Here is a 15000-nt window from a genome sequence, read left to right on the forward strand (position 1 = left end):
AATCGATTCAAAACAGTTCAATAAAAATAAAGTGTAAATCGTGTGTGACCCAAAAAGTCTTTGTTAAATCACTTCTTCTTGTGCAAAGTTCAAATGAAACACAAACATTTAAATCGTCAAAACAGTGAAAATGTCAAATGTGTCGCATAAACGAGTTTTCTTCCTCTGAACAAACAACAAAACTGGAACTGGAACAAAATCATTGAGTCAAATAAACAAAAAAAACCCTCTTGATTCAGTATCGATATCGTGGGCTGCTGTATCGATAAATCGTCACGTTAAACTGAACGACGTCCAGTCCAACTTTATTTGTAGAGAACATTTTATAAACAAAACAGTTTCCAAAGTGCTTCACACAGCAACACAAAACATCTGACGTAAAAAAAAATGAACAGAATTATGTTTCAACCATAAAGAAAATAATACAATAAATAAAATAATAATAATAAAATCTGTGAACAAAAATAATAAAATCAATGCATAAAAGCAGTACTAAAAAATAAAAGATAAAAACAATAAATAAATTAATAAATAAATAAAATAAAAGACACAGAGGAAACACAACTCACGCGGTGTTAAAAACCAGAAAATAAAAGTGGATTGATATTTGAATATTTTTGCACAGCTCTAGTTTGAACTTCAACATTTTTGTCGGAAAACGGACCAATCAGGTGCTTTCTTTCCCCGAGGCCCCTCCCTCTAGTGTTAGCGACAGGTTTGATTGACAGCGTTGCTAAGCGCCCACCCCCAGCCAAACCAGCTTTACAGAAGGGGCGTGACCTTCAGCAGCCTCGCTCCTGATTGGCTCTTTGGTTGCTGTGATACTCGCGATCACGATTCCAAACATGAAACTGGATCACTCCTATAACTGCTGCCCTCGATGAGCTTCATTTGGAGCTTCTGTTCGAGTCTGTGGAGAAACACTAAACACTGAACACTAAACCCTCTCGCTTTATGCTTCTAAACTGCTTCTAAAATGTTTGGACAATTTTAGAGCAAACTCGTTCCATTTGCAGTTTTGAGTGTGAGCGTGTGCTGCTCCCTGTGACTTCAAGTACTACGTGACATCACACAGCACTGCTCTGAGCACAGACAGGTGTTTCTGCAGGGGCGGAGTCTGACGTCGAAACACCTGTTACGCCTAATTTATGGTCGTGCCTCAAATCGTCTGCGTCGACCGATGTGCACCTCCAAAATTTTATAACTTTGCATCAAACCGACACACGAACTTCAGTTTTAAATCGTGGCCTCCTGGTGTTGTGGAGGTGAGTTATTTGGCGGCGCATAAACCTCGACGTAGATCCATAAATCAAAAACGAGCACGACAAGACGACGGCGACAGAGAGCGACGAGTCACTGCAGAAATATAAAACCTTAAGACCGACCACACTGTTCCTTTCACCTCCAGACCTCGATTCTCCTCCCGTCTTAAAAAGGAACAGTTCAGAATTTTGGACATAGAGCCTCATTTCTTTATGGTCCAGAGAGTTGGAGACGTGTGGAGACACTTTTTGAAATATTCCATCCAGTTCTTGTATTTGCAAAGGTAAAAACAGTCTCACCCACTCCACAAAACACACAAAACAAATCTGTTATTCCACCAGACCAGACTGTCCATGTGAACGTTTGTGTCGACAGAATAACGGCGAGGAGAAAATTCAGTTTGGCTGCGTTCAGATGCACCTGAAGTGACTCAGATCTGATGTTTTGTCTCTATGTTCCTGTATCTGATCTTTTAATGTCTGAACCACACAGATGTGATGTTTTCACATGTGACCAGGACACTTGGATCTGTGCTCCTGAAACTGATCCATATCTGATCTTTAACATGTGACTTGAGTGTGAACAGTCAGGTCACATTCATCCACCTACACGTCATCAACAAGACACAAACGTCACTATTCTGCACTGAAGTAGAGAAAACTGTTCATGATCCATGTGACTGAAGTGAAGCACATCTCCACTCACCACAAAACACCACCACCAAAAACCTGCTCCTTCTCCTTCTCAATCTCCTCCTTAAAACAAGTCAGTTGTTCATGTTGTGGCTCCGGTACGAGAGGAACTTTAAAATCTCCAGGTGCTCGATGCTGCGTCCATGTTTGTTCAACTTGTGTAAACACAGAGACGCTCGCTGCGGTTGACGTCGTCGTGTCTCCAGTGTCACATGTGGGACACTTTTGGACCGTTTAATGTTCACACTGGAGTCACATACAAGTCACATTTAACTGGAAATGTGAACGACCTCGAAAAAACATCAGATTTCACCAAAAAATTTGAATTGAGCATCAAGTCCTGCAGTCTGAACGGAGACTTTGTCGACTGGACAAAAGTTAGTTTGGTTGAAGATGTTTCGCAGCTCATCCAAGCTGCTTCTTCTGAAGACTGAAGTGAAGCTACACTGGAGAAACTAAACAGACACTTCACAAGAGGATGAACCAACACAGACGAGAGAACAACACAGGACCTCAGTCTGCTGTTCATCTCCACTTAAAAACCACTGGCCGCTCGTTTGAGGACAGAGAGGAACAGATCTGAGCCAGAGAAAAGAATTGGTTTGAGAGGAGAGTGAAAGAAGCCGTTTTGTTAAGAACGAGAATCCTTCTTTAAACAGAAATGGACTCAGACTCCATCAGTCTCCTGTTCACACGTCCATCCTCAAACTGAAATCAAAACAAACAAGAAGAACAGGTGGAGTCAGGTCAGGACCAGAGGTGTGGAAGCTCCATTATGGACATGAATTATTCTGTTCATTAGACCCACACCCTGTACAGATCAACAGACCCAACTAACAAACACAAACTGTAAACAAGTGTGTGTTAGTTCCAGAGGAGTTTCAGAGTAGTTAGCTCCTCCTGTAGATATAAGGAAGTGTCACCAGCGTCTGACAGAACTGAAGAAGCAACTTGGACGAGCTGAGAAACGTCTTCAACCAAACTCACTTTTTTCCAGTCGACAAACTGAATTTTCTCCTCGACGTGGATTTTACCTGAACGACTGAGGGATTCTTCACACATAGAATAATGTTTGAAATAAAAATAACCTTGTGTCGTGTGAATCGTCGCTTGTTGAGGGACTATTTTCTCATATATCAGTCCACCGCCGCCGAGCTTTTATCAGGAAGAAAAACTCACTGCTGCTCAGACCGAAATCCTTCAAATACAAGGCTGGATTTACTTCTAAAATACAAGAACTGGACGGAATATTTCAAAAAGTGTCTCCACACGTCTCCAACCCTCTGGACCATGAGGAAATGAGGAACTATGTCCAAAATTCTGAACTGTCCCTTTAAGTCCTCCAGGCCCCGCCCACTCCAGCCGCTCTCGTTCACACGTGGTTGTGTTGGTGGTTGTGGGTGGAGTCAGGTGTTTAGTCGCTCTTTCTCTGAGTACGTGTCCCCGCCCCCTCCCCACAGCCCGTCGTTTGATTGGATGAGGAGGGTGACGCAGCGGAGGAGGAGCGTGAAGAAGGGGAAGACCTCGCTGCTCTTCGACCACCTGGAGCCCTCAGAGCTGGCAGAACATCTGACCTTCATCGAGCTCAAAGCCCTGCGCCGCATCTCTGTGAGGACCACGACTAAGACCAGGACCAGGACCAGGACGAGACCAGTACTAGACCAGGATTAAACCAGGACCAGGACTAAAACAGGACTAAACCACCTGGAGGCCTCAGAGCTGACAGAACATCTGACCTTCATGGAGCTCAAAGCCCTGAGCCGGGTCTCTGTGAGGACCAGGACTAAGACCTGGACTAAGACCTGGTCCAGAACTAAGACCAGGACTAACTGTGTGTGTTTGTGTGACTGTGTGTGTGTGTGGTAACACTTTATAATAACTACACCTTACTTAGCCTTAATAAAGCATGAACAAAGACTTAATTAATAATGATTCACGCTTAGTAAATGTTTAATAAATGATAATTCATCTTTACTTTAGAAAAGCTCAAAAAGACTTAACAGAGAACAGCTGCCTGAACGATCATTGCATTACATTATTAGTAAATCATTCTCTCATAGTTTACTAATGATTAATAAATGGTTAGTTCATGAGTAATTAAGTATGAAATAATTATGAGTAACTATTTACAACACAGGCAAATTAAGTGCCAGTGCTAATTAAGGCAGTAATGAAGTAGTTACTAAGCGTGAATCATTATTAATTAAGTCTTTGTTCATTATTAATTAAGCCTTTGTTCATGCTTTATTAAGGCTAAATAAGGTGTAGTTATTATAAAGTGTTACCGTGTGTAGTTTCCAGATTATCAGAGTTACGTGGTGCACGGGCACCTGGTGCAGAACCCGACTCTGGAACGTTCCATCGCTCTGTTCAACGGCCTCTCCCACTGGGTGCAGCTGATGGTCCTGAGCAAACTCACCCCACAGAGCAGAGCCGCCGTCGTCACCAAGTTCATCCACGTGGCACAGGTCAGAGGTCACAGGGTCACAGAGGTCACAGGTCACGGGTCAGAGGTCACAGGTCAGAGGTCAAAAACACACACAAATGTCCTAGTATGTGCTGCCGTGGTGCCCCTGGACACACCCCCAGAGTCGCTGCGTTCAGGGACACGACGGCGAATGTTTAAATCAAATATTTATCAGATGTTTTTATCAAAGTGTGAACATGTTGGATTATATATTATTTTTACAGACGATTGTTTTAAGTCAGACTTGTGATCTGAGAGTGTCGTGAATGTGTCGGTTTAGGAGACACTTTTGGTTCTTTCTCAGTGTCGTTAGTCCGACCCGCTGTCTGTAAATATGAAAAACGTCGCCTAAACAAACACAATTTAATTTAAGTTTTATAAACAACTGAAGATTCACTGTGGATTTTAACATCGTGGCTTTTACCTCGGCTCCTCCAGCTCTGTTTGATCTGTATTATATCAGACCCTCGAGGTCACAAACACAAACCCACAGGTGAGACTAACTGCAGGTGCTGCCCCCTGCAGGTCTGTGCGGCTCTGACACTCGTTTGTTTATTTGGGTTCAGTCAAGTGTTAATGGAGGAAACAGGGTCAGATTTTTGACATTCAAATGTCTCTTATTCAGAAACTAGAGGAACTATTGAAATAAGTAAAGTATCAGAATGTAGGAAAGAGTTACACTCCAACAGGGTCAAGTTAAACCTGTGAGATTCTTTCAAGTTGTTGACAAAAAAATTAAAAAACTCATGTTGGTAATGGAGGGAATGAAATATGCAGCACTTTTTGGTCAATAAATCCAAACAGTGATAACTCTTGGTTCTCACTTCCATATCCTTAACAAACTGGTTTGAATATTTGCTTCATATAGTTTTCTACCATATGGTACAAGATTAGGTTGAAAAACCTCTGACTTTTTGACTCATGAGATTTTTTATTAAGAAAGTTCATGGTAACGGAGGGAAAAGTAACGGAGGGAAAATTGTACAAACAAGTAGAAGGTGCAGGATTTTACATCATTTGTCACTTTTTTCTTCTGAAAACTTTAATATTACTTCAAAATGAAAGAAACTATTTCTATAAAATATGTCAGTCCTTCCAAGAACATTTTTATCATTTTAAATATTTTTTTCTTTAAATCCTGTCCCTTCATCAACAGTTCAAAGATGGAATAACACAAGATATGATGAAATACAAACATTTATTTACATGATTTTCAGGTCTTTGAAATTTGGGAAATAATTTTTGTTCCATGTTTCATTCATGGTTTGTTTAAAACAGATGGAACTTTACAACCAAAAATGGAACAGAAAAAAGGTCAACAGTTTGATAAACTCGAGTACATATGTATCTGTTCAATACATTTTTATATCAGATTTATTCACTTGAAGTTTTGGTCTTGTTGTTTCTTCTGTTTGACCAGGTCCATTTGTTTTTCAGAAGTTGCTGTTTCTTCAGAACTTTAACTCTCTGATGGCCGTGGTGGGAGGACTGAGTCACAGCGCCATCTGCAGGCTCCGAGAAACACACTCCCACCTGCCCCCAGAAGTCCTCAAGGTGAACCAGACTAAACCAGGACCAAACCAGGACCGAACCAGGACTAAACCAGGACTAAACCAGGACCAAACCAGGACCGAACCAGGACTAAACCAAAACTGAACCAGGACTAAACCAGGACTAAACCAGGACTAAACCAGGACTAAACCAGGACTAAACCAGAACTAAACCAGGATTAAACCAGGACTAAACCAGGACTAACTCAGGTCTTCTCTCCCTCAGACTTGGTCCGATCTCACCGAGCTCGTCTCGTCTCGGAATAACTACGGCGCGTACAGGAAGTCGTTCTCGGAATGCCGCGGTCCGAAGATCCCGATCCTGGGCGTGCACCTGAAGGACCTGATCGCCGTGCACGTGCTGCTCCCTGATTGGACGGAGGAAGGTCACATGATCCACCTGGGGAAGATGCAGCACCTGTACGTGACCCTCAACGAGCTCATGACCCTCCAGAGCTCCTCCCCGGGACTCGAGACCGACCCGGACCTGCTGCACCTGCTCACGGTCAGACCCGGCTCCGGACCACTCTAGACCTGGTTTAGACCTGGTTTAGATCTGGTTTAGTCCTGATTTAGTCCTGGTTTAGTCCTGGTTTAGTCCTGGTTTAGTACTGGTTTAGTCCTAGTTTAGTCCTGGTTTAGTCCTGGTTTGGTCCTGGTTCGGTCCTGGTTTGGTCCTGGTTTAGTCCTGGTTCAGTCCTGGTTCAGTCCTGGTCTAGTCCTGGTTTAGTCCTGGTTTAGTCCTGGTTTAGATCTGGTTTAGTCCTAGTTTAGTCCTGGTTTAGTCCTGGTGTAGTCCTGGTGTAGTCCTGGTTTAGATCTGGTTTAGTCCTAGTTTAGTCCTGGTTTAGTCCTGGTTTAGTCCTGGTTTAGTCCTAGTTTAGTCCTGGTTTAGTCCTGGTTTAGATCTGGTTTAGTCCTAGTTTAGTCCTGGTTTAGTCCTGGTTTAGTCCTGGTTTAGATCTGGTTTAGTCCTAGTTTAGTCCTGGTTTAGTCCTGGTTTAGTCCTGGTTTAGTCCTGGTCTAGTCCTGGTTTAGTCCTGGTTTAGTCCTGGTTTAATCTTGGTTCAGTCCTGGTTTAGATCTGGTTTAGTCCTGGTTTAGTCCTGGTTTAGTCCTGGTTTAGTCCTGGTTTAGTCCTGGTTTAGTCCTGGTTTAGTCCTGGTTTAGTCCTGGTTTAGTCCTGGTTCTTAGTCCTGGTTTAGTCCTGGTTTAGTCCTGGTTTAGTCCTGGTTCAGTCCTGGTTCAGTCCTGGTTTAGTCCTGGTTTAGTCCTGGTCTAACCCTGGTCTCTGCAGTTGTCTCTGGACCTGTGTCACTCGGAGGATGAGATCTATGAGTTGTCTCTGCTGAGGGAGCCCAGAAAGTCCCAGGTGAGAACTTTAAACCTCATCAGACGAGGACGAAGACAGATGTTTGAATAATCACTTCCTCCTCCTCCTCCCTCAGCCCTCGTCCCCGGTCTCGTCCTCGGTCTCGTCCTCGGTCTCGTCCTCGGTCTCGTCCTCGGTCTCGTCCCCGGTCTCGTCCCCGGTCTCGTCCCCGGTCTCGTCCCCGGTCTCGTCCCCGTCCAGACCGCTGGTTCCTCTGGACTGGGCTCAGGGTTTGGTCTCCAAGCCGAACCCGTCCCTGGTGAACAAACACATCCGGAAGGTGGTGCAGTCGGTCTTCAGGAGCTACGACCTGGACAGAGACGGCTTCATCTCGCAGCAGGACTTCGAGAACGTCGCCGCCCACTTCCCGTTCCTCCACTCGTTCTGCGTCCTCGACAAAGACCAGTGAGTCTCCGCCCGCCGAAGAACCACCGCCGGGTCGTTCAGGCGCGAGGTTACGGCGGCTGAAATATTTGGGATTCTGAGCGGTCGGTTCTCGGTTGTTGTGTGGTTCTCATGTTCTGATCGGTCGGTTCTTGTGTTCTGAGTGTGTGATTCTTGGTTCCATTGTGTTCCGTCGTATTCTGAGTGTGTGGTTCTTCATTCCGTTGTGTTCTAATCAGTTGGTTCTCATGTTCTGAGTGTGCGGTTCTCATGTTCTGAGTGTGTGGTTCTCGGTGGTTCTGATGAGTGGGTTTTCGGTGGTTCTCAGTGGTTCTCGGTGGTTCTTGGTGGTTCTCGGTGGTTCTGGTGGGTGGGTTCTCAGTGGTTCTGGTGGGTGGGTTCTCGGTGGTTCTTGGTGGTTCTTGGTGGTTGTGATGGTTCTGGTGGGTGGGTTCTCGGTGGTTCTCGGTGGTTCTGATGGGTGGGTTCTCGATGGTTCTCGGTGGTTCTGGTGGGTGGGTTCTCGGTGGTTCTGGTGGGTGGGTTCTCGGTGGTTCTCGGTGGTTCTTGGTGGTTCTGATGGGTGGGTTCTCTGTGGTTCTCGGTGGTTCTGGTGGGTGGGTTCTCGGTGGTTCTCGGTGGTTCTGGTGGGTGGGTTCTCGGTGGTTCTCGGTGGTTCTTGGTGGTTCTGATGGGTGGGTTCTCTGTGGTTCTCGGTGGTTCTGGTGGGTGGGTTCTCGGTGGTTCTGGTGGGTGGGTTCTCGGTGGTTCTCGGTGGGTCTTGGTGGTGCTGATGGGTGGGTTCTCTGTGGTTCTGATGAGGTGGTTGTTGGTGGTTCTGATGGGTGGGTTCTCGATGGTTCTCTATGGTTCTGATCCGTGGGGTTCTCAGTGGTCCTGATGAGCTGGTTTTCTGTGGTTCTTGGTGGTTCTGAGTGGTCGGTTCTCGGTTGTTGTGTTATGTGGTTCTGGTGTTCTGATTGGTGGGTTCTCGTGTTCTGGGTGTATGGTTCTTGTGTTCTGAGCGTGTGGTTCTTGGTTGCTTTGTTTTCTGTTGAGGTCTGAGTGGTCAGTTCTCATGTTCTGATCAGTCGGTTCTTGTGTTCTGAGTGTGTGGTGTTTAGTTCCGTTGTGTTCTGTTGTATTTTGAGTGTGGGTTCTTGTGTTCTGAGTGTACGGTTCTGGTGTTCTGATTGGTCGGTCCACCTGTTCTGAGAGTGTGGTTCTCAGTGGTTCGGATGAGGTGGTTCTCGGTGGCTCTCGGTGGTTCTGATGGTCGGGTTCTTGCTGGTTCTCGGTGGTTCTGATGGTTGGGTTCTCTGTGGTTCTCGGTGGTTCTGATGGGCTGGTTCTCTGTGGTTCTTGGTGGTTCTGATGGTTGGGTTCTCAGTGGTTCTGATGGGTGGGTTCTCAGTGGTTCTCGGTGGTTCTGATGGGCGGGTTCTCGGTGGTTCTCAGTGGTTCTCGGTGGTTCTCTGTGGTTCTGATGGGTGGGTTCTCGGTGGTTCTCTGTGGTTCTGATGGTTGGGTTCTTGGTGGTTCTCAGTGGTTCTCTGTGGTTCTGATGGGCTGGTTCTCGGTGGTTCTCGGTGGTTCTGATGGTCGGGTTCTCGGTGGTTCTCAGTGGTTCTGATGGGTGGGTTCTCGGTGGTTCTCTGTGGTTCTGATGGGCTGGTTCTCGGTGGTTCTCGGTGGTTCTCGGTGGTTCCGATGGTCGGGTTCTCGGTGGTTCTCGGTGGTTCTGATGGGTGGGTTCTCGGTGGTTCTCTGTGGTTCTGATGGGCTGGTTCTCGGTGGTTCTTGGTGGTTCTCTGTGGTTCTGATGGTCAGGTTCTCGGTGGTTCTCTGTGGTTCTGATGGGCGGGTTCTCGGTGGTTCTCGGTGGTTCTTTGTGGTTCTGATGGGCGGGTTCTCGGTGGTTCTGATGGGCGGGTTCTCGGTGGTTCTCGGTGGTTCTGATGGGCGGGTTCTCGGTGGTTCTTTGTGGTTCTGATGGGTGGGTTCTCGGTGGTTCTCTGTGGTTCTCTGTGGTTCTGATGGTTGGGTTCTCCTGTGGTTCTGATGGTTGGGTTCTCAGTGGTTCTCTGTGGTTCTGATGGGCGGGTTCTCGGTGGTTCTCTGTGGTTCTCTTTGGTTCTGATGGTTGGGTTCTCAGTGGTTCTCTGTGGTTCTGATGGGCTGGTTCTCGGTGGTTCTTGGTGGTTCTCTGTGGTTCTGATGGTCGGGTTCTCGGTGGTTCTCTGTGGTTCTGATGGGCTGGTTCTCGGTGGTTCTCGGTGGTTCCGATGGTCGGGTTCTCGGTGGTTCTTTGTGGTTCTGATGGGCGGGTTCTCGGTGGTTCTGATGGGCGGGTTCTCGGTGGTTCTCGGTGGTTCTGATGGGCGGGTTCTCGGTGGTTCTCGGTGGTTCTCTGTGGTTCTCTGTGGTTCTGATGGTTGGGTTCTCAGTGGTTCTCTGTGGTTCTGATGGGCTGGTTCTCGGTGGTTCTTGGTGGTTCTCTGTGGTTCTGATGGTCGGGTTCTCGGTGGTTCTCTGTGGTTCTGATGGGCTGGTTCTCGGTGGTTCTCGGTGGTTCTGATGGTCGGGTTCTCGGTGGTTCTCAGTGGTTCTGATGGGTGGGTTCTCGGTGGTTCTCTGTGGTTCTGATGGGCTGGTTCTCGGTGGTTCTCGGTGGTTCTCGGTGGTTCTCGGTGGTTCCGATGGTCGGGTTCTTGGTGGTTCTTTGTGGTTCTGATGGGTGGGTTCTCGGTGGTTCTCTGTGGTTCTGATGGTTGGGTTCTCGTGTTTTGAGTGTGTGGTTCTGGTTTTCTGATGGGTGGGTTCTCAGTGGTTCTCAGTGGTTCTCGGTGGTTCTCGGTGGTTCTCTGTGGTTCTGATGGTTGGGTTCTCGGTGGTTCTTTGTGGTTCTGATGGGTGGGTTCTCAGTGGTTCTGATGGTTGGGTTCTAAGTGGTTCTCTGTGGTTCTGATGGGCTGGTTCTCGGTGGTTCTTTGTGGTTCTCTGTGGTTCTGATGGTCGGGTTCTCGGTGGTTCTCTGTGGTTCTGATGGGCTGGTTCTCGGTGGTTCTTGGTGGTTCCGATGGTCGGGTTCTCGGTGGTTCTTTGTGGTTCTGATGGGTGGGTTCTCGGTGGTTCTCTGTGGTTCTAATGGTCGGGTTCTCGGTGGTTCTCTGTGGTTCTGATGGGCTGGTTCTCGGTGGTTCTGATGGTCGGGTTCTCTGTGGTTCTCTGTGGTTCTGATGGTTGGGTTCTCAGTGGTTCTCTGTGGTTCTGATGGTTTCTCAGTGGTTCTCGTGGTTTCTGAGTGGGCTGGGTTCTCGGTGGTTCTGAGGCGGTTCTCGGTGGTCTGATGGGTGGGTTCTCGGTGGTTCTCTGTGGTTCTGATGGTTGGGTTCTTGGTGGTTCTCAGTGGTTCTCTGTGGTTTCTGATGGGCTGTTCTCGGTGGTTCTCGGTGGTTTCTGAATGGTTCGGGTTCTCGGTGGTTCTCAGTGGTTCTGATGGGTGGTTTCTCGGGTGGTTCTCTGTGGTTCTGATGGGCTGGTTCTCGGTGGTTCTCTGGTTCTGGTGGTTCTGATGGTCTGGTTCTCGGTGGTTCTCGGTGGTTCTGATGGGTGGGTTCTCGGTGGTTCTCGTGGTTCTGATGGGTGGGTTCTCGGTGGTTCTGTGGTTCTGATGGTTAGGTTCTAAGTGGTTCTCTGGTGGTTCTGATGGGCTGGTTTCTCGTGGTTCTTGGTGGTTCTCTGTGGTTCTGATGGTCGGGTTCTCGGTGGTTCTCTGTGGTTCTGATGGGCTGGTTCTCGGTGGTTCTCGGTGGTTCCGATGGTCGGGTTCTCGGTGGTTCTTTTGTGGTTCTGATGGGCGGGGTTCTCGGTGGTTCTTGATGGGCGGGTTCTCGGTGGTTCTCGGTGGTTCTGATGGGCGGGTTCTCGGTGGTTCTCTGTGGTTCTCTGTGGTTCTGATGGTTGGGTTCTCTGTGGTTCTGATGGTTGGGTTCTCAGTGGTTCTCTGTGGTTCTGATGGGCGGGTTCTCGGTGGTTCTCTGTGGTTCTCTTTGGTTCTGATGGTTGGGTTCTCAGTGGTTCTCTGTGGTTCTGATGGGCTGGTTCTCGGTGGTTCTTGGTGGTTCTCTGTGGTTCTGATGGTCGGGTTCTCGGTGGTTCTCTGTGGTTCTGATGGGCTGGTTCTCGGTGGTTCTCGGTGGTTCTCGGTGGTTCCGATGGTCGGGTTCTCGGTGGTTCTTTGTGGTTCTGATGGGTGGGTTCTCGGTGGTTCTCTGTGGTTCTGATGGGTGGGTTCTCGGTGGTTCTTGGTGGTTCTCTGTGGTTCTGATGGGCGGGTTCTCGGTGGTTCTTGGTGGTTCTCTGTGGTTCTGATGGGCGGGTTCTCGGTGGTTCTCTGTGGTTCTGATGGGTGGGTTCTCGGTGGTTCTCGGTGGTTCTGATGGGTGGGTTCTCGGTGGTTCTGATGGTCGGGTTCTCGTGGTTCTGTTGCAGAGACGGTCGGATCAGTCGGGCGGAGATGGAGGCGTACTTCCTGCGCGCTCTGCCTCTGCTGCAGAAGAAGAAAAGTCCCGGGTTCCTCCACAACTTCACCGAGATCACCTACATGAGACCAACGTTCTGCGAGCACTGCGCCGGCTTCGTGAGTACTACTACTACTACTACTACTACTACTACTACTACTACTACTACTACTACTACTACTACTACTACTACTACTACTACTACTACTACTACTACTACTACTACTGCTACTACTACTACTACTACTACTACTACTACTACTACTGCTACTACTACTACTGCTGTGTAATATTTTCTATTTTCTGTTGCAGCTTTGGGGAATCATCAAACAGGGGTACAGGTGTAAAGGTACGTGGCTCCGCCCCCTCACTGACCTGAGTGTGATGTCACTGGGTGGAGGTTGTGGGTTCGATTCCTCTCTCTCTGTTGCAGACTGTGGTTAGAGTCCTGGGGCCTCATTTATAAAACCTGCGCAGGCGTTGTCGTAAGTTAATGCGTACGTCTGTAGCTACGAGAGGCGAGCGCCACAAACTCCACACTTAGAAAACCCACCGCACGCACCAAACCTGCAACCTAACCACGCCCCCTCACACCTCCACCTCACCATAAAAGGACAGACCACGCCCCCTCACACCTCCACCTCACCATAAAAGGACAGACCACGCCCCCTCACACCTCCACCTCACCATAAAAGGAGCAGGTAAAGTGACTGGTGAAGGAGATTTCCCTAAACATGAGCCGATAATCAGTGGGTTTGAGACACGCGGGACAGAGGGAGGAGGAGGCTCCAGCACCACGTGATCACGACAAACACTTTATTAAAGACTTTATTAAATAAGGTTTAATGAATAAATACAAAACTAAAAGTGACAACAACGACTCATCTGTTCATTTAATCATATTTCATAATATTTAAGCAGCACATCTTTGCAGTAAAACACATGTGTTTTTTCGCTGTTTCAAGCGTTTTATCTCTATATTTTTAAGTCTGTCTATGAAGTGTGTGTGGACTGGTCCTGTATTTATGCACATACACACAGATATGTGCACGTGCTGATCTGAATGGTCAAATTATGAGCGCGTGCGAGAGATTCAGATGCCCTCCCCTGGAGAGGGAAAGGAGCGAGGGAAGGACACGAGGACACGAGGACACAGATTTAGCATGAAACACATCAGATACAGATGTTATTCTGCCAATTAAAGTCCACCACGAAACATCCAAACTGCTGAACCTGTGAGTGTGGGTCTGTGAGTGTGGGTCTGTGAGTGCGGGTCTGTGAGTGCGGGTCTGTGAGTGCGGGTCTGTGAGTGCGGGTCTGTGAGTGTCTGAGTGCGGGTCTGTGAGTGCGGGTCTGTGAGTGCGGGTCTGTGAGTGCGGGTCTGTGAGTGCGGGTCTGTGTATGTGAGTGTGGGTCTGGGTCATGTGCTCAGTTCTCCATTACACAAAAATGTAGGGAAGATTTTGGTTGGGGTCAGGTTCGGGCAGTGGGCTTCGTGTTGTCCACAGACTCGGGTCACAGACTCGGGTCACAGACTCGGGTCACAGACTCGGGTCACAGACTCGGGTCACTCTGGCCTCCGGTGCGTAAAGACTAAAGTAAAAGTGTTAAAGTTTTGTTCATTAAATCAAAGTCTGGCTCCTGCTGCGTCCGAGGGAAGAGTTTTTCTCTCAGGTCGGGTCATTATTTCGTCCTCTGTGTTGGTCAGTCTGTGTTGGTCAGTGTGTGTTGGTCAGTGTGTGTTGGTCAGTGTGTGTTGGTCAGTCTGTGTTGGTCAGTGTGTGTTGTCAGTGTCAGTGTGTTGTCAGTTGTCAGTCTGTGTTGGTCAGTCTGTGTGGTCAGTGTGTTTGGTCAGTGTGTGTTGGTCTGTGTCAGTCAGTGTGTTTGGTCAGTCTGTGTCAGTTGTGTTGGTCAGTGTTGTGGTCAGTGTCAGTGTGTTGGTCAGTCAGTCTGTGTTGGTCAGTCTGTGTTGGTCAGTAGTGTGTTGGTCTGTGTGGTCAGTGTGTTCAGTGTGTTCTTGTTGTGGGTCAGTCTGTGTGTCTGTGGTCTGGTGTGTCTGTGTTTGGTCTGTGTCTGTGGTCTTGTTGTGGACTGTGAGACTCTGCGCTGCACCGAGTCCAGGAACATGTCTGCGCTCGTGCACGAGTTTAAATGTTTAATATTGTGGAGAATAATGATGGAATAAACAGCTCTGCTCCGTATTTTAACCAAACACTTAAATGTACAAATCAGAAGGTCATTCTTCTCTATACGTGGATTTTCTGATCAAACTTTTCCTCAAACTCTGTTCACTTCTGCTTCTCTCCACGAGTGTCGCTTTTTCCCCGTGTCTCCAGACTTTGTGTAAAGTTTACAGGAGGTTCAGAGTTGGTGTAGAGTTAAACAAAGAGCCACGACTTAGTCGAGTTTTATAAATACTGCGGTTGGCGTAGGAAGCGACAACGCACGGATTTTTGCGTAAGCGAGATTTTATAATGAGGCCCCTGGTCTGTGGTGGAGGTTGTGGGTTCGATTCCCCTCTGTCTCTGTGCTGTTGTCAGGTTGTGGGTTCGATTCCCTCTGTCTCTGTTGCATGTAGGTTGTGGTTCGATCCCCTCTGTCTGTTGCAGACTGTGGTTTGAGTCCTGGTCTGTGGTGGAGGTTGTGGGTTCGATTCCCCTCTGTCTCTGTTGCAGACTGTAGTTAGAGTCCTTGTCTGTGGTGGAGGTTGTGGGTTCGATTCCCCTCTGTCTCTGTTGCAGACTGTAGT

At 48.0% G+C, this 15000-nt stretch overlaps 1 protein-coding gene across 1 annotated transcript in view; it reads left to right on the forward strand.

Moving 5' to 3' along the window:
- rasgrp3 (RAS guanyl releasing protein 3 (calcium and DAG-regulated)) overlaps positions 1-12723 on the forward strand; it is a 14459-nt gene extending 1736 nt beyond the window's left edge. The window contains exons 3-11 of the mRNA XM_055162373.1: positions 3416-3563; positions 4250-4423; positions 5860-5976; positions 6199-6477; positions 7270-7344; positions 7421-7749; positions 12223-12370; positions 12564-12600; positions 12685-12723. Coding sequence (XP_055018348.1) covers positions 3416-3563; positions 4250-4423; positions 5860-5976; positions 6199-6477; positions 7270-7344; positions 7421-7749; positions 12223-12370; positions 12564-12600; positions 12685-12695 — 1318 coding nt within the window. The 3' untranslated portion in view covers positions 12696-12723. The remainder of the gene's footprint in view (positions 1-3415; positions 3564-4249; positions 4424-5859; positions 5977-6198; positions 6478-7269; positions 7345-7420; positions 7750-12222; positions 12371-12563; positions 12601-12684) is intronic.
- Positions 12724-15000: the final 2277 nt, after the last annotated feature.

The sequence above is a fragment of the Boleophthalmus pectinirostris genome, unplaced genomic scaffold, assembly GCF_026225935.1.
Source record: "Boleophthalmus pectinirostris isolate CB_2022bp ecotype Guang Dong unplaced genomic scaffold, ASM2622593v1 HiC_scaffold_5, whole genome shotgun sequence".
NCBI lineage: Eukaryota > Metazoa > Chordata > Actinopteri > Gobiiformes > Gobiidae > Boleophthalmus > Boleophthalmus pectinirostris.